The sequence below is a fragment of the Neomonachus schauinslandi genome, chromosome 9 (genome assembly GCF_002201575.2).
Source record: "Neomonachus schauinslandi chromosome 9, ASM220157v2, whole genome shotgun sequence".
In the NCBI taxonomy this organism is placed as follows: domain Eukaryota; kingdom Metazoa; phylum Chordata; class Mammalia; order Carnivora; family Phocidae; genus Neomonachus; species Neomonachus schauinslandi.
This window is the reverse complement of record NC_058411.1, coordinates 40,553,372-40,579,383: the sequence shown is the minus strand read 5'-3', so window position 1 is coordinate 40,579,383 and position 26,012 is coordinate 40,553,372. Positions and strand designations below refer to the sequence as shown.

General features: G+C 36.4%; 1 protein-coding gene across 1 annotated transcript in view; it reads left to right on the top strand.

Annotated features, from left to right (window-relative positions):
* KIAA0586 (KIAA0586 ortholog) overlaps positions 1-26,012 on the top strand; it is a 107,755-nt gene that overhangs the window by 68,112 nt on the left and 13,631 nt on the right. Inside the window, exons 29-31 of the mRNA XM_021701334.2 lie at positions 2,421-2,568; positions 4,211-4,326; positions 22,515-22,524. Of these exons, the coding sequence (XP_021557009.2) occupies positions 2,421-2,568; positions 4,211-4,326; positions 22,515-22,524 (274 nt within the window). The remainder of the gene's footprint in view (positions 1-2,420; positions 2,569-4,210; positions 4,327-22,514; positions 22,525-26,012) is intronic.

The following is a 26,012-nucleotide window of genomic DNA, read 5'->3' as shown; positions in this document are numbered from 1 at the left end:
GGTCCTGGGATCGAGTCCCACATCGGGCTTCCTGCTCAGGGGGGAGTCTGCTTCTTCCTCTTCCTCTGCCCCTCACCATGCTGTGCACTCTCTCTCTTTCAAATAAATAAATAAGATCTTTAAAAAAAAAATCACCCTAATTGGAATTGTACTGTTATGTATTAATATTGGAAGAATTCATATTTTTATGGTATATCTTACTATTCAGATAATGTTTTGTTCTTGTCAATAAGATGTAATAATATTCATCATATGGATTCTATGCTTTTCTTAATAATCTTATTTTTAATTATTTTAATGTTTTGGTCACTATAGTAAAGGATTATTTTTCTATTTTTAGGTGCATACTGGTATAATATAGAGAGAAACCAATGATTTTTATATATTTATCTAGTATTAAGTCTAATTACTGAATTCTCTTCTTAAATCTAATGGAGTTCTTTTTTCTCTCTAGAGTCTCTTGTTTTTCTAGATACATAACCGTATTATCAGCACGGAGTTTTTAATATCTTCTCTTTTAACATTATTTGTGCTAATTCTTTTATCTTAATTCATTTGCCAGCCCTTGGAAAATCTTGGAAAAGTGACATATGAATAGAATAAGACATATCAGAATATAAATAGGCTAAGGGCGCCTGGGTGGCTCAGTCATTAAGCGTCTGCCTTCGGCTCAGGTCATGATCCCAGGGTCCTGGGATCGAGCCCTGCATCAGGCTCCCTGCTCAGTGGGAAGCCTGCTTCTCCCTCTCCCACTCCCCCTGCTTGTGTTCCCTCTTTCACTGTGTGTCTCTCTGTCAAATAAATAAGTAAAATTTAAAAAATAAATTAAAAAAAGAATATAAACAAGCCAATCTATAAGGCCTGGAACAATAGTTAATCTGAATGATGGATATTATTACCATTATTAAATTAATAATATCATGCTAGATAATTAATGACAATAAAATAGGTGATAATTTTGAGAAATTGTTTTGTACAGATTGAATCTGGAAAAGTAAAAATTAAAACTCAAGGTATATATTTTGTTTTATGTAAAACTCACCTAAAAATAGAGATTAACATAAAAGATCAGAGGGTAATTTATTTGCTATACCTAAGAAATTGTCAGTATACTGACTTTATTTTAGAGAGGGAAAGGTGGAGGGAGGGTCAGAGAGAGAATCTTAAGCCCCAAAACGGGGCTCCCTCCCACAACCCTGAGATTATGACCTGAGTTGAAATCAAAAGGCAGATGCTTAACCAACTGAGCCACCCAGGCACCCTCTACACTGACTTTTTTTTTTTAATACACTGACTTTATTTTTTTTTTTTTAAGATTTTATTTATTTATTCATGAGAGACAGAGAGAGAGAGAGGCAGAGGGAGAAGCAGGCTCCCAAGGAGCAGAGAGCCCGATGCGGAACTCGATCCCAGGACCCTGGGATCATGACCTGAGCCGAAGGCAGACGCTTAACCATCTGAGCCACCCAGGCGCCCTAATACACTGACTTTAAATGGAAAATATTTATGGTGTCTTTAAAATATTATTTCATTTAAAACAATTTGCTTATGTATAATGCTTCAGATCTAGATCTATTTCTGTTGACTACAATGAGATATTCTGTGCTAAATATTTAAAAGGTGGCCATTAATTAGGAAAAACAGAATTTTCTAAGAAATATTTGAGCAGGAATGTAAAATAAATAACAATGGGAGTTGGAAAATGAGGATTTTAATTCCTCTTACTAGCTCTCTGCTTTTTTGGATAGTCCGTTAACTTCCCTGAGCCTTAGCTTTGTCAGTAAATGATAGTTATAAAACTATCTGACCTGCCTACCTTACAGAATGATTGTAATATTCTAATTAAATGATAATGTATGTGAAAGTGCTTGGAGTATAAGGTACAATATAAATGTACCATGATATTATTAGATAAATAGATAGCTTTGCTCCTATTGCCTTCTTTTTATTGATTTGATTGGGATGCCATTTGGATGAGGAAAAGAACGTAATCATTTGAAGAAAAATATCTATAGAACAGAGCTAAGCAATACTAACATTTTCTAGCTAGGCGATTACCCCTTGCTTTCATATTACATTTTAGAAAGAAAGTATTCTACTGACTCATACTGATAGAAAAGGTAAGCTGGAATGCTAGGAGTTGATGTGAAGGAGTGGGATTGGGTATAGACTGTATGAGCAACTTCTTGACTGGAAACTTAGAATAGTCCATAGACTTGTCTGGACATAGGTACTTTTTGCATTCTCTACAAGCTTTGGTTTTAATTGCAAGGAAGACTTGGTACCAGATTATTTTGGTTAAAGTACACTGCTACTTCTTATTCAGCAGTGAGAAATATTGGTAATTTTAGTCAATTATTTGTTCTTTTTCTAAGATAAATTAAAGAATTTTTACTTTTTGTTTATATCTTTGATAACAGGTGGTGGTTATGAAGATTCATGTGCTAGTCATGGTCCAATGAGTTTGGAAGAATTGGAATTGCAGCTGAATTCTAACCCTGCCCTTCCCACAACACTTTTCACAGCACAAAAAAATGATGTTATGTTATCAGGAGCTACTGAAGATATTCATCAGGTACCCAATTAATAACATTTGTACTTTACTTAAAATGAATATGGTAACAATATTGTCTTAACATGGTATACTGTCAAGAGCATAGTCTTTGGAGTCATGCTTCCTTTATTTACTAATTCACGCTTGGATACAAATCTTAGCTTTTAGGATTCTAGCAGTGACCTTGAATACATAGCCTTTTTCTAAGCCTCAGTTTCCTCATATATATATATAAAGTGCTTGTCATCTAGTTAGGTAGCTATTATCATTTATACTTTGGATCCCCATGCAATATCGAGCTCAGTAATTTGCCATAGTAGGTACTCAAGAATTATTTATTATATTAAAATTCGCAAAAGTTGTTAACATGAAAGCATAAGAAATTTCATACTGAGTTAGGCCAGTGGCCCGTGTAATCTTGTGTACCTAAAAAATAAATTACTCTTCAACATGTAAAGAAATGTTCATGTTATTAAGAACAGTTTTGTATCTGTGTAATAGCAATGCATTTCTCACTGTAGATTAATGTATTCACTAAGTATTTATTGCATGGTATTGTATAGCATTGCACAGTGTTGGTATTACTGGTTGCCACCTCAGGAGTTTCCTGGGTGAGATTCAAAACTGGCTTCCTATGCATGGAGAGCAAGGAGAGACTGAATAAAGACACAGACCACTTCAGAGTGGTGGGTGGCAGGTTCAGTAAGTAAGGGAACTTACTGATGAGGCTTGTCTTGGGCAGCTGTAAGACAAGTAGATCTCTGCACCCACCCACCAGAATCTTAAAAGTATATATGGAAGCCTTCATTTGGTTCAGTCAGGTATTCAGTCCAGATGGCCTCTTAACACCTTACTCTCTCAACAGCTGCTAGTATGGAAATAGTAGTTGGGACATATATTCTGAAGACAGGGAAGGAGTAAGGAGCCTCTGATTGCCTGGGTTCAGCTTGTGGGTCAACTGGTCATTGATAAGAATCCAGAGATCGCTTTTTAAATTCCTGTCAAAGTATATCTGATAGCTGTTTTCAGGAATTCATTCATATCTAAGCCCATAAAGCAGGAAAAGGAAGAAAGAAAATAGCTTCACAATTCGTGATGTGTGATTGTGAAAGAATGTGTGACTACTGTCAGTTTCAAATTTGGTTAGGTTATAGGTAAGGAAGAGAGACGACAGGGCTTATGGTAGAATATACATTTCTTGAATGGTGAAGGAGGGTAACAATTCCTACTCATTCTCTTGTGAGAATTAAATGATGTTACTATATATAAAAGCTCTTCGAAAATTGCAGTGCATTATGCAGATTTTCATTTTGTGTAAAAGTGGTTATATGGGAGAGCTTACAAGCAAATTAAGTTTTTATCCTGTCTAAATCCATCATGTGTATATATCTAGAATAGTTTGATTTATAAGGAGATCTGAATTCTCTAGTAAAAATAGAAATAATTTGAATATTTGAAATCTGTGTATATCATCCAAATCTTTTTAAAGATTTTATTTCCAATATCTTTTCATTAGTAATATGTACTCTATCACCCATTTAGCAATTAGAAAGCATGCATAATATTCAAATTTTATGTAAGAAACATCTAAATAATTTTATTGCTCAAAAATCTTTAAGTAACTTTAAAAGCAATATTATGACTTCATGTCTTAAATTCTTCATACCAACAAAAGCATGACCAAGATGTTAAGCAAGTTGAATGTAAGCCAGCACAAAGTCGTTTAATACGTGTAAGAAATAAATCTGATACTTCACTTTCACAGCAACAAGGTAAGATTTGTTTTCTTGTAATATAATAGTTTGATACTTGTCCTGATATTGAATAATGAGAATTCTTTATTTTTATATACATCTCATTCTTGTCTATAGTTTTTTTTGTGTTCTCTTGGTCCATTGGGATAAAGAATCTGGTATCATATTTGACTGTATGTGTGTTCTTTTTACCAATAAACACTATTTCTAATGGATTGTTAAAATTCTTAGGTAGTGTTTTTCCTTTAATTTTACCCTTTGGTTCTGGTACAATTGAATGCCTTTTTATCTACGTATAGGCCTATATCTGTGTCATAGTTGTCTATTTTAAATTTTAATATGATAAAAGCAGGGTCTATGGCTGTAAAGTGCTTTTTGTAAGGGCTATTTAGTGTTGTGGGTGATGTTGACAATAAGTACAATGTAAGAAAACCAAGGACTCTCACGCTAAATGCTATTAATATGAATGACCTTTTCTGTACTGCTCAAAGTTGTATGGTTGAACTTCATCTCTACCAACAGCGTCACAGCAGTTTGATGTTGCCTTTATGTTTCTGAAAGACTGTTGGCTTTGTGCTTTATTTACCTTCTTGCTTCTTAGTCATTTCAATTAAATATAACCCAAATTCTGAAATTTGGCAGTAGAAATTAAGATACCTTATGTTTTAAAACTTTATTTCCACAATCTAGGAAGAATTATTAGGAATGTTTTGAGGAGTAGAATGTTTTTCTTTGCTTTTATAATTGTGTTTTTTGTTTCATTTATTGAATGCCAATATAATTGCAAATGTAACTTAGCAGTTAGTGTTACAGGGAAGACTTAAACGAGGAAGTACTCAAGATAATTATTCAAATTATGCTATGTAGATTTTAGGTTTTCACTTTTCTGTTTTCTGTTCCTCTGTTGCTCCAACTTCTCAGAACTTTGCCTTCCTGACCACCTTTTCAACCTAACCATGGTACAGTAGTGTTAATATTGTATTTTAGAATCCCATGAAAACTTGCTTGTAAAACTCTTATAGTATTTAAAACTGAATCATGACAGTATATAGATATGAGCAAATAAATGTTTCTAAGATAATATCAGGACTGACTTGATGTCCTGCTGAATACTGTTACCATTCATGGTCAAATACTATATATTTAAGTTAGGTTTTTAAAAGTTATAATTTCTTAAAATTATTAATAAATTTTGTCTCCTTGGGAGATATTGTATATAATGAAATAATAATTTTTCTCAATTGATAGGAAAATTTGTTTGGTAAGATTTTAAAGTATCTCTCTAGGAAAGTGACATTGTTTTCTGTGTCACATATATGAACATCTGACCACAAGGTGGCAATAGTTAAATTCTTACGACTCACAACGAGCTGTCATTAAGTACAATGTCATTAAATAATGTCTAATTAACATTTAATAAGTCAATAAAAATCATAAGAATAAAAGAAACCAAGATGTTAGCCCTTTAAAGGAAGTTTTATCTAGAAAGAATTTAGAACATTTGGACTTAATATATGTAATTTTTTTTTTTTCACTTAACTTTATATGTAGTACAGAAGTTAGGAAAGCAGACCTGTATCAGTTTTGACTGAGACAAATAAATACCCAGTGAGCTATAAATAAAACATTTTAAAATAGAAGCCAAATGTTTCACTCTGTAATTGATACACATCTCCATACTGAAAATTTTTTGAATGAATATGATTACCTTGGGAAATACAGTCAGTTATGACTTTTTTCCATAAATTTTGTGGGATTTATTTTTTTTCTCTGATGCAACTCTAAGACATTGCCAAACATTTCAGAGAATAGGAGAGTCGGAGTGCCAAAATCATCTTCTAGGACTCTCAAGACTTTGGGTGACCTTGAAGGAATTCAATCCTATCTCTCATACAGAGGCCTTCAAGATTCCCTTTATCACAAGGGAATCAAAACCATCTTTTCTGACAGATAAATGCTTCTAAGAATACTTGAACCCCAAATTATGACTATTGCAGGGGGAAGTATCATGTTTTTATTTCACTTTGAAATGTGTATTAGTTTAATATGTGTATATAAAGAATCAAGAAGCTTACTAGCAGTAGCAGCTCTTTCAATGATCATTAAAAACTGACCAAAGATTTGGTAGGACATGTGTTCTAGCACTATGCTTCCAAGAAATCTGTAAAATCCTTGTTTTTCTCCTTCTTTGATTATGACTTTCAGGTTTTAATATAAAAGAGAGAAATCAAATTGATCTGACAGATGACTATCTTTGGAATATAAGAGTGAAACTCTCATTTGGTATTGAATTCATTGCGTATATTTTCAACCATATGATACCACTTATCTGATTCTATGTCTTGATTAATGATTTTATAGTGAAAGCAACCGTTTAAGTGATTTTAGTGAGTCATTTAATTTTTTTTCCTTTTTATTATGCAAGTTAACTTTTACTGCATCTTTTACTGTGCAAGTTAACTTTCTTCCATATTAATGAGAGACTAGTTTTAAATCCACTTATTTGTTATAAACCCAGGAACAATTAAATTCTATAAAGTAATGCATTAAAATAGTTCATTTTATTTTTTTATTTTTTTACATTCTATCAGTATCTTTTTACAGTCTATCAGTATAGTTGACACACAGTGTTACATTAGTTTTCTGAGTATAACATAATGATTTGACAAGTTCATACATTATGCTATGCTCATCACAAGTAGCTACTATCTACAACACTGTTAGAATATCACTGACTGTATTCCTTATGCTGTGCTTTTTATTCCTGTGAGTTATTCATTCCGTAACTGGAAGCCTGTATCTTCCACTTCCCTTAACCCATTTTGCCTATTTCCCCTCAACCCTTCTCTCTGGCAACCATCAGTTTATTCTCTGTATTTATAGGTCTGATTCTGTTTTTTGTTTATTCATTTGCTTTATTTTTTAGATTACAAGTAAGAGTGAAATCATACGGTATTTGTCTTTCTTAGTCTGACTTACTTCACTTAGCATAATACCCTCTATGGCCATCCATGTTGTCTCAGATAGCACAATCTTACCCCTTTTTATGACTGTGTATATTGCTGTGGGGTGTGTGTGTGTGCACCTGCATATCATATCTTCCTTATCCATTTATCTATCGATGGACACTTAAGTTGCTTCTATGTCTTGGCTATTGTAAATAATGCTGCAATAAACATAGAGGTGTATATATCTTTTAGAATTAGTATTTTTATTTTCTTTGGGTTAAGTATCCAGTAGTGGAATTGTTGGATCATATGGTATTTTTGTTTTTAATTTTTTGAGGACCTCTGTATTTTCCACAGTGGCTGTAACTATACATTCCCACCAACAGTATTCAAGGGTCCCTTTTTCTCCACATACTTGCCAACACTTGTTATTTCTTGTCTTTTTTATTTTAGCCATTCTGACAGATAAGAGGTCATATCTCCTTGTGGTTTTGATTTGCATTTCCCTGATGATTAGTGATGTTGAGCATCTTTTTATGTTTCTGTAGACCACTTGTATATCTTTTTTAAAAAAATGTCTATTTAGGTCCTCTGCCCATTTTTTAACCAGATTGTTTTTTAGTGTTGAGTTATAAAAGTTCTTTATATATTTTAGATATTAACCCCTTATTGGATATATCATTTGCAAATACCTTCTCCCATTTTGTTTTATTGATGGTTTCCTTCACTGTGCAAAAGCTTTTTATTTTGATGTGGTCCCAATAATTTATTTTTGCTTTTGTTTCTCTTACCTTAGGAAACATGTCTAGAAAAATGTTGCTATGGCTGATGTCAGAGAAATTACTGCCTGTGTTCTAGGATTTTTATGGTTTCAGCCTCACACTTAGGTCTTTAATCCATTTTGAATTTATTTTTGTATGTGGCATTAGAAAGTGGGCCAGTTTCATTATTTTACATGTAGCTATCCAGTTTTCCCAACACAAAATAGTTCACTTTAAAAACAATATTTTCTTCCTGGGGTGCCTGGGTGGCTCAGTTGGTTAAGCGGCTGCCTTTGGTGCAGGTCATGATCTTGGGGTCCTGGGATCAAGCCCCGCATCGGGGAATCTGCTTCTCCCTCTCCCTCTGCTCCTCCCCTCTGCTTGTGTGCTTGCTCTTTCTCTCTCTCTCTCTCAAATAAATAAATAAATAATCTTTAAAAAAATATTTTCCTCTTTAGTTTTTCTCTTAAAATTTTAAGACCATCATAATAAATAATAATTAGAAAGTCAAACATGCTTTACATACTCTAATCAAAGGGGAAAATTAGATCATATGTTTTGTGCTTAAATGTTAGGCAGATTAGTTGTCAATTTGCTTGAAAATCACAGCATTCTTGGGGCACCTGGGTGGTGCAATTGGTTAAGCATCTAATTCTTGGTTCCGGCTCAGGTCGTGATATTAAGGTCATTCGACTGAGCCCCAAGTTGTACTCTGTGCAGAGTCTGCTTAGGACTCTCTCTCCTGCCCCTCCCTACCATGCTCTCTTTCTCTAAAATAAATAAATAAACCTTAAAAAAAAATCACATCAGGGCGCCTGGGTGGCTCAGTTGGTTAAGCGACTGCCTTCGGCTCAGGTCATGATCCTGGAGTCCCAGGATCGAGTCCCGCATCGGGCTCCCTGCTCAGCAGGGAGTCTGCTTCTCCCTCTGACCCTCCTCCCTCTCATGCTCTCTGTGTCTCATTCTCTCTCAAATAAATAAATAAATAAAATATTTAAAAAAAAAAAAAATCACATCATTCTTCAGGTTTTATATTTGTAGGCTATATATATTGATCAGTAAATATATCAAAGTGCTAAAAATAATAAGTATAATTATAATAACGTATCAGAAGCGGGTTACATTTTTGTGGGAAATATACTTAAAGTATCACAGATATTTTTGACATTATGTCCTGAGTTTAATCCTAGCCATTTTAGCACCCTTTATATCTCACATACAGTGATTGTGATTTAAATATGTAAGAATTAGGAAATTCAAAGGTTATGTATATTTAGGAGCTATTTCTGACCACATGTGCAAATGAAATCATTTTTGTTCTTTAATAAAGTGGTAAATTTTTTCCCTTTGTATTTGAAATATAGCTAAATTATGATAGCTGTCAAAATTATAATTGATCTCAATTATTTCAAAATCACAATTAAAAGTTTGAGTTCATTTTTTTCTCTTCAGGTATGACAGTGATATCAAAATCATGTGTGTAGATCTCTGATAGGGAGGGGATGGGACACAGACCAATACATTTGCCAAAATTCCACAAATCCAAATGTGTAATAAGCATTGTCTGAGTAAATGTGTCTTCTACAAATTCATGCTATTATTGATTAATAAAACAGAAATTCACTTTAAAATGTTTCTGAATTGGGGAGTTCTGTTTCTGCCTCGGATGAGGGAAGTAGAAAGAATGTCACTTCCACCCTAACTATCATAAAATGTCAGATAAACTACAAAATCACAACATTTCTTGAACCTATCAAAGAGCTTGTGATGCAGAGCAACTAAGTAGCCTGAAGTCCAAGAAATACAGACTCCTCTAAAGAGATGGGACACAAGCACTATCTCACTGTGCCAGAGCATAGTCACAGGAAGACACACCAGGCACCATGCAAGTGGGTAAGATATATTTGGCCAAACTTTTTCAATGGGTTGCTAAAGGCCAAGTGTAAAACCATCGAAGCTACAGATACGAGGGGAGTTGATGCTCACTTGCAGTCTCTTCTCCACGACCTCTAGAACAGGAAAGTTTGGGAGGCAGGATAGAAGACTAGACAGATTATCCTTCACTGGTACAGGCCCGGAAGAAGAGGGACTTCAACTTAATAGAAAGACCAGATGCCCCATTTGGACCCTTTTCACATAAGAACAAAATTCTTAAGTCACTGGGAAAGGGGCAGCATATCCATCACCTCTGGAGCACAGGTGAAAACCCACTGTGGCTGCCAGAAGTGTAAAGAAAAAAACATCCACTCTTGGTGAAGAGGAAGGAAATAGTCTTAGGCCCAAAATCTTATATTAGTACCATTAAAAGTCTCTCACTGCTGGCAGAGGGGTAGGAAAGTCTCCTACATAAAACTCGCTAAAGGGACAAGGCAGAATTTGGCTGCCACAGGGAGGAGAGACAGGATCACTGAGAAAACTCCACCACAAGACCCAGGTGTGTGGGATCTGCCTGGGACTGAGGCTGGACCAGGACAACAGAAAACTATCCCTTCTGTATCTCTCACCATGTGAGCAACAAATAGTGAGTAACAAGCAACAGCAGTCTAATATAGTCAAGGCACAAGAGTGTAGAGAAACACTCCCTGTCTGGAACAGAAGTTCAGTGAAGGCTGAAAGGTGAAGGTGGAACAGGAACATTAAGAAAAACACTCTGGCATCCTAGTCTATGCTGAACACAAAGTGACGCTCGAGCATTTTGGGAAGCTGGTGGTACACCAAAGTTAACTGCAGCAACAACAAAACTCAAAGCCAACTTAACTCCTGACTTGATTTACTCAACTTCTCATACTAATAGCCTAATTGAAGAAAAAGTGTTCCCATTTCCATGTTCAAATACTACATATCTCAGTCTCTGTTGTCTTACACAAAATGTCTGGCATTCAGTCAAAAGCTCAAGCATAAAAAAAGCAAGAAAAGGGGTTCCTGGCTGGCCTAGTCAGAGGAGTGTGTAACTCTTGATCTCGGAGTTGTGTGTTTGAGCCCCACATTGGGTGTGGAGATTACTTAAATAAATAAAACTTAAAAAAAAAAAAAAACGCAAGAATACAATTCACTCTTAAGAGACCAGGCAGTCAAGACAACAAGACTCATAGAAGACTCAGATATTGGAACTTAAAATTAACTATGATCAATATGTTAAAGACCCTAGTAGAAAAGATAGACAAACATGCATGAAGAGATGGGAATTTGAGCAGAGAGATGGAAATTATAAGAAAGCTTCAAATAGAAGTGTTGTAGTAAACCAGTAGTAAAGATGAAGAATGACTTAAGCAGGCTTATCAGGTTCAGCCGGCCAAGGAATCAGTAAACTTGGCAACAGTCAGTAGATGTTGAAACACAAAAAGAAAGAAGAGTGAAAAAAATCTGAGTATTCAAGAGCAATATCAAATATCCAAACACACATGTAATTGGAATACCAGTAAGAAAAGAGAAAGCAAACAGAACAGTAAGAATATTTGATGAGATAATGACCAATAATTTTATAAGAAAAACAGAACATTAAACCACAAATCCAAGAATCTCAGAGGAAGTTCAAGCAAGATTAAAAGAAAAAATACTTATACACATTGTATTCAAACTGCTAAAAACCAAAGACAAAATATTGAAGAAAGCCAGAGAAAAAAGGTAGACTACTTACAGAAGAGCAAATATAAGAAATATGTCAGCTTTTCTTATTACAAGACATATAGTCCAGAAGACAAAACAGTAACATTTTAAAGTGCTGAAAGGGAAAAAACAAAAAAACCTCAGTCGACCCAGAATTCTATATCCAGCAAAAATGAAGGCAAAATAAATACTTTTTTTCCAGGTAAACAAAACCTGAGAGACAGGCATGTACCCAAAGAAGCAAACAAACAAACGAAAAACCTTAAAGGAAATTTTCAGGTAGAAATTAAATGATACCAGATAGAAACTTGGATTTATACAAAGAAATGAAGAGCTTCCGAGTTGGCTAAAGTGAAGGTATAAATAAAAGATTTCTTATTTTTTTGGTCACTATAAAAGATAATTAACTGTCAAATGCAAAAATATTGTTTTTAGTGACTATAAAAATAAATGACAACGATAGCATGATAAATGAGATATAAGAATTGAAAGTATACTGATGAAGGCTTCTTACAGTATATGTTATGATATAATGTGATTTGAAAGTGGATGATGGTAAGGGATAGATGTATATTGTAAACTCTAGAGTAACCATTAAAATATGTTTAAGTAGTACTAAATTAAATATATACTCAGTTATTCCAAAAGCAAGTAGAAAATTAGGGGAAAAGGGCTAACAATAGCAAAAAGAACAAAAAAGAAATAAGATGATTGATTTAAATCTAATTTGCTGATGCATGATTATAAAAAATGTACAAAGATCAATGATATTTCTTTGAACTAGCAATGAAAATTGGAAATTATCATTAAAAACTACAATTTAGGGGTGCCTGGGTGGTTCAGTTGGTTAAGCTTCTGCCTTCGGTTCAGGTCATGATCTCAGGGTCTTGGGATCGAGCCCTTTGTCAGGCTCCCTACTCAGCGGGGACTCTTCTTCTCCCTCTGCCTCTGCCATTCCCCCCCCCCCCCCGCTCATGCTCTCTCTCTCTCTCTCAAAATAAATAAATAAAATATTTTTAAAAATTAAAAAATAAAATAAAAACTACAATTTATCATAGCAACAGAAACATGAAATACTTAGGTATAAATCTAATAAAATATTTGCAAGATTTGTGTGTTAAAAACTACAAAAAGATCTGATGAGAGAAATCAAAGACTTAAATAAATGGATAGATGATAAGTGTTCATAGATGAAGACTGGAAATTAAGATGTCTGTTCTCCCCAAATTGACCTACAGATTCAGTGCAATCTCAATCAAAATTCTAACAAGGTTTTGGTAGAAATTGACAAGCTCATAAGGAAATGCAGAGAGCTGGAATAGCCAAAGTAATTTTAAAAAGAAAAAGTAGGATGGGAAAAATGAAGGGGAGGGAAATCGGAGGGGGAGAGGAACCATGAGAGACTATGGACTCTGAGAAACAAACTGAGGGTTCTAGAGGGGAGGGGGTGGGGGGATGGGTTAGCCTGGTGATGGGTATTAAAGAGGGCACATACTGAATGGAGCACTGGGTGTTATATGCAAACGATGAATCATGGAACACTACATCAAAAACTAATGATGTAATGTATGGTGATTAACATAACATAATAAAATAAAATTTAAAAAAAAGAAAAAGTTGGGAGTTTACACTATGACTTCAAAACATTTTATAAAGCTATAGTAATCATGATAGTATAGTATTGGCACAAAGATGAACAGGTAGATAGGTCAATGGAATAGAATATAGAATCCAGAAGTAGTCTACACATTTATGATCAGTTGATTTTTTTCACAAATGGCAAAGATTTTAATGAAGAAAGGATAATCTTTTCAACAAATGGGAAAAAGTAGAGAGAGAAGCAGACTCCCTGCTAAGCAGGGAGTCCGATGCGGGACTAGATCCCAGGACCCTGGGATCATGACCCGAGCTGAAAGCAGACACTTAATTGACTGAGCCACCCAGGCACCCTTAAAAAATTATTTTTAAAACAAGAGTATTTCCATTGAGCATTTGAGATTAGCACACACAATATTTTCTGTTTCTAGTTAGCTGCTATTAATTACAAAACACAAATGTTCCAGACTTCTAGCTTGAATGAAATGTATTCTTAAATAAACACCCAGAAATCCAATTTCTATTATATTGAAGACATAATGTATTATAAAAGTAGAGCAAAATATGCCCCCAAATTTTTGCCTTTGGCCTTAGCCTTTTCCCCATCTCACTCCAAATAAAGGTCTAACATCATGTAGGTAGGCTTAACATAGCTAGCTTTATAAAATATCATTAAACATTTTTTTAAGTGGGAAAAATCTCCCAAGATTGTTTTTTGCTACAGAAAATAACACTGATGAAGTATAAACATGTAATTCAGGCCTAATGGCAGCTCTTAGAAGACACGTCTTACCACAGCAAACCAGTGATGGTTTAGGAATAAAAAGTAATGAGAGTGATAGACACTGAAGGTGGGAGGGACAAATTAAAAATAAGGAGCTTAGGAACATGAAGTCTTCGACGCAGATTTTATTGACTTTTGAATAGTGTTTATGACATCTATTTAAAAAGAAGAAAATCTAAGGGGGCTGTCTTTAAACATAGTTCTCATTGCCAATAGTATCTGGTCTAGGGAGAATTCAGATTACTTTCTCTCCTATTTCCTTTCTTACATGGTATCATCTCCTTTAAGGTGTAGAAGAGATAAAGAACTGGACTTACATGATGTTCAGAAGCAATAGGGTACTAATTAGCTGGAACTAAGTTTTCTAAGACAGATTTTTTTTCTGCCTTTCATCCTCTCTAGCTTTTCTTTTCTCCTTGAAACCTCAATTTTTAGAAGAACCTGTATGTTTGGAATAATGAGCAGCTGTGCTCCATGAAGTGTGTAGGGATAATTGTCTTATTCATTATACAGCTTAATGCTTCTTTTCTCCTTCCTCCCCCAACTAACCTGGCTGGTTTGGGTAATGGGACAAGGAAGCAGATATTGTGAAGTAGCTAGTGCATCAATTAAACAGTCCTGTATTCTTTCTCCCACCTGTAGTGGGACCTCCAATTACTCGGTCTTACTTCTCTTGGCTGACTATTCCGGGGGCCCCATATCTTGCCTGACCTATATGGTTGACCCATTTCAGTTCTGTCTTATCACCATCCCAGACTTCCATGTCTCTTTGATCTGTGCTAATCCCCACTCTGCATTCCTCCTACTTTCAAGGGTCTCTGATTTTGTTCTCTGGTCACGAAGTCCTGCTGGATGATGATGCTATTTGTGCAATTATAGCCTGTTAGCAAATTGTGCTGTGGGGCTTGAGCTGGACTTTTGCCATTCCCCAGTAATTCTTTTATTAATTTCATATTGACCTTCACCCCAGATAGCACCTGTTCCAGCCCTTCTCCTCAAATCCTTAATCTCAAATTTATCCCTCAATTCTCTTTTGATACATGCTTTTGCTTTTCGAAGGTCTGCTCTTTAAAATGTGAGCATTTATAGCTACTGTAGCCCCAGCTTCTTATGGCTCTACTTTAGTCCTTTAGTTTTTTTTTTTCCTTTTGGGTTGAAGAAGGGGTTGTGCTTTTTTTCCTCTATAAAGGTAACTCTTCCACCTTCAGCCTTGATCCCATCTCATTCTACTCTTGACAAAGTGAGAGGGAGAAAGATACAGTCCTGAGAGAAGAAAAGAGTATGTGTAGAGAAAGGAAGGGAGGGAAAAGAAAGAAGGGAAAAGGGGGTTAAATGAGATAGTGGAGAAGGAAGGGGGAGGAGAGGAAAGAACAGAAAGATAGGGATGGCATTCAGGTGAGAAAAGGGGGGAAGGACAAATAAGGGGATAGGGAATGAGTATAGAATTAGAGGGACCACTTATTTTCATCTACGGAATGAGGGACGGCTTGATGATCCTACAAGCCACTTGTAGCCATGCACACTTCATAATTCTATTCTTTCCCTCATCCTCCTGTTACCTGTACTTCCTAAGCTCCCGCCCCACGATCACCCCCACCCCCATGCCTTTTTCAATGTCTTTATTTAGAACTATCGCCTACCCTGCCCTCTGACACAACCTCCCCATCCCCCACAGACATTCTTGATCCACTCTGTGTCCTTGAAGGGCCCATACCATTTGTCATATACTTCACTTTTAGCCCTCATTAGTATCATACTTTGTAGGCCTATTTTCTTATAGCCTTTTCCAAAACTTCTGTAGGAAGTAAATTTCCTTGCAAATGGCAAGATTTCTTTCTTTTTTTTTTTTTTTTTTGATGGCTGAGTAGTATTCCATTGTATATATGTATACCACATCTTCTTTAACCATTCATCTGTCAATGGACATCTGGGCTCTTTCCATAGTTTGGCTATTGTGGACATTGCTGCTATAAACATTGGGGTGCATGTGCCCCTTTGGATCACTACATTTGTATCTTTAGGGTAAATACCCACTAGTGCAATTGCTGGGTCGTAGGGTAGCTCTATTTTCAACTTTTTGAGGAACATCCATACTGTTTCCCAGAGTAGCTGCACCAGCTTGCATTCCCACCAACAGTGTAGGAGGGTTCCCCTTTCTCTGCATCCTCGCCAAATCTGTTGTTTCCTGACTTGTTAATTTTAGCCATTCTGACCGGCGTGAGGTGGTAGCTCATTGTGGTTTTGATTTCTATTTCCCTGATGCCGAGTGATGCTGAGTGTTTTTTCATGTGTCCGCTGGCCATTTGTATGTCTTCTTTGGAGAAATGTCTGTTCGTATCTTCTGCCCATTTCTTGATTGGATTATTTGTTCTTTGGGTGTTGAGTTTGATAAGTTCTTATAGATTTTGGATACTAGCCCTTTATCTGATACGTCATTTGCAAATATCTTATTCCATTCTGTCAGTTGTCTTTTGGTTTTTTCAACTGTTTCCTTTGCTCTGCAAAAGCTTTTTATCTTGATGAAGTCCCAATAGTTCATTTTTGCCTTTGTTTCTCTTGCCTTGAAGATGTGTCTAGCAAGAAGTTGCTCCAGCCGAGGTCGAAGAGGTTGCTGCCTGTGTTCTCCTCTAGGATTTTGATGGATTCCTGTCTCACATTTAGGTCTTTCATCCATTTGGAGTCTATTTTTGTGTGTGGTGTAAGGAAATGGTCTAGTTTCGTTCTTCTGCATGTGGCTGTCCAATTTTCCCAACAGCATTTGTTGAAGAGACTGTCTTTTTTCCATTGGATATTCTTTCCTGCTTTGTTGAAGATTAATTGACCCTAGAGCTGAGGGTCCATTTCTGGGTTCTCTCTTCTGTTCCATTGATCTATGTGTCTGTTTTTGTACCAGTACCATACCATCTTGATAATTACAGCTTTGTAATAGAGCTTGAAGTCTGGAGTTGTGATGCCACCAGCTTTGGTTTTCTTTTTCAACATTCCTTTGGCTATTTGGGGTCTTTTCTGGTTCCATACAAATTTTAGGATTATTTGTTCCATTTCTGTGAAAAAAGTTGATAATGTTTTGATTGGGATTGCATTGAATGCATAGATTGCTCTAGGTAGCATAGACATTTTAACAATATTTGTTCTTCCAATCCATGAGCATGGGACATTTTTCCATTTCTTTGTGTCCTTCCTCAATTTATTTCATGAGTGTCCTGTAGTTTTCTGAGAACAGATCATGGATATCCTGCTGTGTTCCTGACCTTAGGGGAAAAGCTCTCGGTTTTTCCCCATTGAGAATGATATTCGCTATGGGCTTTTCATATATGGCTTTTATGATATTGAGGTATTACCCTCTATCCCTACACTGTGAAGGGTTTTAATCAAGAAAGAATGCTGTACTTTGTCAAATGCTTTTTCTTTATCTGTTGAGAGGATCGTATGGTTCTTTTCCCTTTTTTTATTTATATAGTGTATCACATTAATTGATTTGCAGATGTTGCGCCACCCTTGCAGCCCAGGAATAAATCCCACTTGGTTGTGGTAAATAATCCTTTTAATGTACTGTTGGATCTTATTGGCTGGTATCTTGGTGAGAATTTTTGCATCCATGTTCATCAGGGATATTGATATCTGTAATTCTCCCTTTTGGTGGGATCTTTGTCTGGTTTGGGGATCAAGGTAATGCTGGCCTCATAGAATGAGTTTGGAAGTTTTCCTTCCATTTTTATTTTTTGGAACAGCTTCAGAAGAATAGGTATTAATTCTTGTTTAAATGTTTGGTAGAATTCCCCTCAGAAGCCATCTGACCCTGGACTCTTGTTTGTTGGGAGATTTTTGATGACTGCTTCAATTTCATTGCTGGTTATGTGTCTGTTCAGGTTTTCTGTTTCTTCCTGTTTCAGTCTTGGTAGTGTGTATGTCTCTAGGAATGCATTCATTTCTTCCAGATTGCCTAATTTGTTGGCATATAATTGCTCATAATATGTTCTTACAATTGTTTGTATTTCTTTGATATTGGTTGTGATCTCTCCTCTTTCATTCATGATTTTACTTATTTGGGTTTTTCTCTTTTCTTTTTGATAAGTCTGGCCAGGGGTTTATCAATCTTATTAATTCTTTCAAAGAATCAGCTCCTAGTTTTGTTGATCTGTTCTGTTCTTTTGGTTTCTGGTTCATTGATTTCTGCTCTAATCTTTATTAATTCTCTTCTCCTGCTGGGTTTAGGCTTTATTTTCTCCTTTACATGTTCTTTCTCCAGTTCCTTTAGGTGTAAGGTTAGGTTGTGTATTTGAGACCTTTCTTGTTTCTTGAGAAAGGCTTGTATTGCTATATACTTCTCTCTTAGGACTGCCTTTGCTGCATCCCAAAGGTTTTGAACGGTTGTGTTTTCGTTTTCATTTGTTTCCATGAATTTTTAAAATTCTTCTTTAATTTCCTGGTTGACCCATTCATTCTTTAGTAGGATGCTCTATAGCCCCTATGTATTAGAGTTCTTTCCGAATTTCCTCTTGTGATTGAGTTCCAGTTTCAAAGCATTGTGGTCTGAAAATATGCAGGGAATGACCCCAATCTTTTGGTACTGGTTGAGACCTGATTTGTGACCCAGTATGTGATCTATTCTGGAGAATGTTCCATGTGCACTTGAGAAGAATGTGTATTCTATTGCTTTAGGATGGAATGCTCTGAATATATCTATGAAGTCCATCTGGTCCAGTGTGTCATTCAAAGCCCTTGTTTCCTTGTTAATCTTCTGCTCAGATGATCTGTCCATTGCAGTGAGGGAGGGTATTAAAGTCCCCTACTATTATTGTTTTATTATCAATGTGTTTCTTTAATTTTGTTATTACTTGGTTTATATAATTGGCTGCTCCCATGGTAGGGGCATAAATATTTACAATTGTTAAATCTTCTTGTTGGATAAACCCTTTAATTATGAAATAGTGTCCTTCCTCATCTCTTATTACAGTCGTTGGTTTAAAATCTAATTTGTCTGATATAAGGATTGCCACCCAGCTTTCTTTTTATGTCCATTGGCATGATAAATGGTTTTCCACCCCCTCACTTTAAATCTGGAGGTATCTTTGGGTCTAAAATTAGTCTCTTGCAGACGGCATATCAGTGGGTCTTGCTTTGATACCCTGTATCTTTTGATTGGGGCATTTAGCCCATTTACATTCAGAGTAACTATTGAAAGATATGAATTTAGTGTCATTGTATTACCTGTAAAGTCACTGTTTCTGTATATTGTCTCTGTTCCTTTCTGTTCTATGTTACTTTTGGGCTCTCTCTTCGCTTACAGGATACCTTTTAATATTTCTTGCCGGGCTGGTTTAGTGATCACAAATTCTTTTAGTTTCTCTTTGTCCTGGAAGCTTTTTATCTCTCCTTCTATTTTGAATGACATCCTAGCTGGGTAAATTATTCTTGGCTGCATGTTTTTTTTATTTAGCACCTGAATATATCATGCCAGTCCTTTCTGGCCTGCCAGGTCTCTGTGGATAGGTCTGCTGCCAGTCTAATGTTTCTACCCTTGTAGGCTACGGACTTCTTGTCCTACGCTGCTTTCAGGATTTTCTCTTTGTCTCTGAGATTTGCAAGTTTCACTATTACATGTCGGGGTGTTGACCTATTTTTATTGATTTTGAGAGGGGTTCTCTGTGCCTCCTGGACTTTGATGCCTGTTCCCTTCCCCAAAGTAGGGAAGTTCTCTGCTGTAATTTGTTCCAGTATCCCTTCTGCCCCTCCACCTTCCTCTTCATCTGGGGTCCCAGTTTTTCTAATACTGCTTTATGGTATCACTTATCTCTTGAATTCTCCCCTTGTGATCCAGTAGTTGTTTATCTCTCTTTTCCTCAGCTTCTTTATTCTCCATCATTTTGTCTTCTATATCATTAATTCTCTCTTCTGCTAGAGGGAAGTTTTGATGAGGAGAAGGATACTTGCATGGTCTTAAAGTATCTCCTCCCAGATTGGCTTATTAGTTGAAAGGGAAAATAAAAGATAATGTGTTGATTGGGCAATCAATATTAATATCACCATAGGGGGCAGATAAACACTGTGTGCTTCCCGATAGGCTATCTGAGCAGGGTACAATATTTCCTATGTAATATTCTGCCCAAGAATGCATAACCTGAATGTAGCCATTGGGAAGAATCACACCAACCTAAAACACAGGGGAAGAGGGTAACAATTGTGAATCTGGGTAAGTGATATATGGGTGTTCTTTATACTATTCTTGCAGTTTTTCTCCAAGTTTGAAATTATTTCCAAATAAAAAGCAAAAGATTTTAAAATGGTATTGCTTTATTTCAAAAATAATGTCAGTATCGATTTGCATTTCTACTAGTATCAATTAAAAAATCATAAATCAGGGTCATGAATAATGAAGGAAGCAAGGTGAGTGGTTTGCTACTTTAAATCATTTGGTTGGGGAAGTTTTTTCGAAGGAGTGGCATTTGCAGAGAATGAAGTGAAGGAGGAAATCTTGCAAACATCTTGGGAGGAGTATTCCATCTAGAAGGAATAGGAAGAATGAAGAATTTTGAGGTGGAAATGAGCTTGTTGTGCCCAAGCAAGAAGGCCAGTGTGGCTGGAGGGGTGTGTGCAAGTGGGGCAGTGGTAGGAAATGAGAAATGAGATGTAGACAGCAGATCACGTAGAGCCCTGTAGTCTCTGGGAAGGAGTTTGGATTTTTTTCTGAGTATGATGAGATTCCTGTGGAAGGTTTGAGCAAGGGAATGGCAAATTCTAATTTACATTTTTAAAAACATCCTCCTGGCAGCTGGCCAGAAAGCAGACTATGGGGAGACAATACTGGGAGCAGGGAAACCAACTGGAAGACTGTTGCAGTATTCCAGATGAGAGATGATAGTGGTGTGGGTGCTGGTGGAGGTGTCACAGTGGTCAGGTTCAGGCTGTATGTCGATGGTAGACCTGATAAAGTCGCTGAAGAATGAGTTCACTTCAAAAATTATTAAAGTGAATTAGATGTGGAATGTAATAGAAAGCACAGGCAAGGATTAATTCCTCCTAAGTTTCCAAAAGTTATTGGGTGAAGGATGGTGCCATCTACTGGGAAGACTGAAGGGAAAATCAGTCATTCTGTGTGGGGCACATGAAGTTTGAGAAGCCTAATACATCTCCAAGTGAAGAAACAGGTAGGCAGTTTGTTATTTGAAGCTCAGGGAAGGGGATATCAATCTGAGAGTTGACAGTGTAGATGCTATTTAAAGCTGTGGGTATGGATGAGATCACCTTAGGACTGAGTATAGAAAGGGAAGAGAAGCATCCCAGGTTTAAGATCCCAGACACCTTTAAGATTTAAAGCTAGAGAAGGTAGAGGGAGCCAGCAAAAGGGAAATTAGACCCAACAGGTGATCACCCCACAGTTTAAGGAACATGCTAGTTGGCTGTACATTTTATGGCTGGAAAGCACTAATTATTCTTTCTATGTTAACATCTGGCTCTCCATAACTTCTCACTGTTGGTTCTAGTTCTCCCCTACTGGGTGTTAGAAACAGGTCTCTCAGTGGGACAGTGTTTTAAATATTTGATGGCAGCAATCATAATCCAAAGTCTGCATGTTATGTTCCTTTTACTCTTCCTTATATTGTTTCCAAGCTCTTTATTAATTTGACCATACTCCAGTCAGTATATCTTGCATAGAGTTAGGTATGCTAGGACAGAACACAGTCATTACCAAGTATGGTAGATCTGTTTTTTCCCAAATATACAGTGATGAAACCAACATTTGTCAAATGCTTTGCAGCTGACAAAGAACTCTCATGTAGTGTAACTTCCATTTTCACAGCAAACTTGTATGTACAGATGTTTTTATTGTTGTTGGTGGTAGTTTTATTATACAGATGGGAAAACAGAGGCTTGGAGAGGTTAAGTAGCCTCACTACTCTTAGATTATCCCAATGTTTACAGAAGTTATTAAACACTATTGCGCAATACTGTGGTTTTCAGTGTTCTAATAAAACTGACCAAGATATTTTTCAGTGACTTGATATCAAGCCAAGTTTCCTACCTTCTGTAGGTGTGCAGTTGATTTTTTTAAGCATAATATTTTTCAACCTTAATATTATCTTGAGAAGTTTCTCAACTTGTCTCTCCGATATACACTTTTGTTCCCCTTTTGTCTATTATCTACTCAGAGCAAGAGTGATCTTTTAAAAATATGAATCAGATCACATGATTCCCTGCTCAAAACCCCGAAAGACCTTTTTTGCATCAGAAAAAAGTCCAGACTGCTCACTGTGACCTAAAAGGCTCTGTGTGATTTGGCCTTTGTCTTATTCTCTGAAATCATATCAATATCTGTTTGTGAGATAAAACTTATTAAATGCATTTAGTTGTTTTTTTCTTATAAAATTTATGCCAGTTCATTAGGTTGATATCTATATCTATATCTGTAAGCAACGCTAAGGTAGAAATAGGCAGTTCCTGAAGAAGTATATAAATAATTATCGGTATGCCTCATAATAGAAATGGTACCAATTCATTTTTTTTCATAAGTTAGCCCAAAGTCTAACAAATACATTTACTGATAAATTCAAGACAAACTGCCTTTGTTGATCGTTTTGTAAAAGAGTTGATTCCACGAGCTGAGAAAAACTTTTAACAGACTTAACAGAATTGATTCATTGTTGAGTGACACATTTATTCTTAATTTTAATAAACAACGCTTTTTAAAGCTTTTCCCTTCCTACTTTTTACAGGGGAATGTAGCTTATAATATAAGCACAGACTGATTTCTTGGATTTGATGATTAAATTTAGTCAGAATGGTCAGTTATCCAGCACTGTTGCCGCATACTAATTTAGACTTTTTTTGGGGAAAAAAAAAAAGGTGTGTGAGTGTGTGCGGATGTACCAGAGTGCAGAGGGAACCGCTTAGGGCTAGAAATGCTTATGACTGAATCAACCTACGCACCAGAGTTGTTAACTCCACTTTTGTTTTCTCTGGGTTATTTCAGAATGACCTTGCAAGGGATGAAAGATCTAACGCCAACAGGAAAGATGTCTCTAAGTGTTGGACCTCAGTTTTTAGGGCGGGTAGAGTCAGTGAAGATCATCTAGCCAATGCAGCCAATGCAAATTGGGAAACCCGAGCTGTGTCCCAGGTGCCACAGTAATCTTCACAATTCTGCAGCTACATCGCTTCTCTTTTAAGAAACCTAATTGTTATTTTTGATTAGGATAAATGCACAAAACAAAACAGGATTACTTCATTATAAAATATGTTCAAATGTGTGCATGAAAATGCTATTATTTTCACTTTCCTTGATAAGTGATATAATCACTTACCTTGATTGCCAAAAAGGTATCCTAAAATCTGGTTGTTAATCTTGGCCGTACTTGTCAACTCCAAATGGACAGGCACTTTTTAGTGTGATGGGCTTCACACAGGTTAGGGAGAATGCTGGCACTTTTTTGCCATGAATATACTTGCCATTATACTTCCCAGGTAAGGAAGTCAGAAAACATAATTTAGGTAGAAATGTAGTTCTGAGAGCCTTGTGATTATTGCCTTTTGCGTCATTCTGCCTACATTACAACAGAGCAGACTTAGGAAGTCCTAGAAATATTATGGTGGGTGTTTTCTAATTACTGCGTCAACATGATCAATCATGTTCTAAGTTTTCCGGTTTCTTGAAAGAGCATAGCTTATGTTCCTAACACTTCCCGGGAAACAGCACAAAATTAGTTTCTAGGCCCCCCTAAGTTTCTCCTGGTGTCTCAGAAGTATATATTATATAAATGAAATATTTGTCTTTGACCGAAGGGCTCGTCCACCAAACTACAATTAATGAATACAAGAATTAGAAATCAAAACTTTGTTTAGTCTGAGGAAAAACAATTCTTTAAACTATAACCACATGGCTGTTTCTTGTTTGCATCAACTCTGGGTGACTGTTACTGTCTCCTGTGAATTCTCTGGGGCAGGGACCTGACTTTGTTGAATGAGCCAGTTGTTTTCCTTTGTGTTGCCCATCTAGTAAGTTCCCATCTGGTTTGTATCAGACTGTTTTCACAGCCAACAACTGCTGCCTTCTCTATACCCTGACACGTCAGGGCCCCACGCTATCAAAGCACACGGCCACGATGGCCTTCCTGGCAGGACTGTGCAGCTGTGCGTCCCGGCTGGGAACTATTACCCGGAGTAACGGTAACAGAGAACTTGGACCGGCCCTTATTCCCATTGGTGTCGTGTGTACAGTGAGCAGAAGTCCACCCTCCCCTGCCCACCGCCTCACACCCAAAACTTAGTAGTCAACAGAAAATCTTTAGAGCCCTAAGTTTAGGATACGGAATGGTGGTGGTCTTGTTTTCTCGTGCCTTCCTGGATTTGAAAGCTCATTTTTCATTCTTTCACTCTCTTTCAAAAATTACCAAGTCTGGCCTTGGGGAAGTAAACTGGTCACCATGTCACATTTAATTTTTGTTTCCAAATTTAGTTAGAAATGTCTAGATCTGGCAAAATCCACTATAAAAGCTACACAAATAATACAGTGTAATTACAGTGATAGTCACAGGGCATAATTTGAGAGTTTTCATATTTAGGAAGGATTTCCATCTCAGAAGATGGATTTTCTGTACATAAACTATAGAAGCACTTGGGTTCAAACTGCTTAGTAACTATTAGGGAGTGACTTTGCCTTCAGCTTTGTTAGCCATCAAGTGTCACTTATAAGAATGTGATGGTAGTGACCTTCTGTAACAGTCTATGGCCTTACGTAATTAAAGTCGTACAAGTTATTGTTGAAAAAATTGAGTTTAAATGTAGCTCTGATGTCATTGCTTCATAAAATGAAACAGCAAACCTTCTTGGCACCAAAAAGAAAGAATTAAACGACTTTTGTGGAATGTATTAATATTTTAGAAATGCTTTCAAGATTAGGTAAAATGATATCAGTTTGTGATTTCAAAGAAATTGAGTGGCTGCTTGTCACAGAGCATCAAGTACCCTCTAAGTAAGAAGTCCTGTAGAGTCAAACTAAAGCAACAACAACAAAAACTCACCTTCTGCTTCTGAATAATTTCATCTTGCTGGTATTTCAAGATTTTAAGGAAAGAAATAGAAAGGAATTTGGCTTTGTCGTTAGCAGTATGGCATGTGACTTAGCAACTATTCACTTGATGTTAAAGGCCAGTAAAGTTAGTTTTTTGGCTGTTTCAGTCATTGGAAAACAGTCCAAAACTGTAGAGGAAGCACCTTTCAATTGCTGAAACTGATTATTGTTTTTTTTTCAATTTCAACTTTCTACGGAAGTATAATCTACATATAGATAAGTATGCGTATCATGGGTGTCCAGCTGAAAGAATTTTCACAAACTGAGCTCACTGGTGTAACCCATGTCCAGCTCAAGAAACAGCACACTGTCAGCACCCCTGAACCCCCTCATGTTTTCTCTGTTATAGCCTCCATCCCCAAGGATAGCTACTGTTCTGTGATTAGTTCTCTTGTTTTTTCTTACTGTAAATAAATGAAATCAGGCAGAATGTGTGGCTTCTTTCACGAGACAAACCTAGTGTGATTTTTAAGATTCCTTTAGTTTTCAGACCATTATGACATGCTCTTATAAAGAATTATCTGAGAGGAATTTGTTTTGGTGGCAGTGTCACAGGCTATTCAACTGACAGGAAGTGCATTGTTGATAAAGTTGTCTACTAAAACATCGACTCTCTCAGTTCTCAACCAAATTTTAGTGCTGGAATGTTCCTCTAGACATTCCTGCCCCGAAAAGGCAGGGACTCTTTGTCGTAACACCACACAGCAGTACATTCAAGTACTTAAATGGTTTTTAATGAGCTTCAATAATTAAATGTACGTTAGTCAAATAAAGCTTAGTCTGCATTCAGGATAGGTGGGTCATCTATTTTCTGAATTACCAATCAGCTTCTTGGCAGTTGGATATAAGCTTTTATGCTGCTGAGATACTATTTCTAAAATGCTATTATTGGAGAGACTCGTATACCTATTAGATATGCAGCTGAAGAGTAACTTAATCTG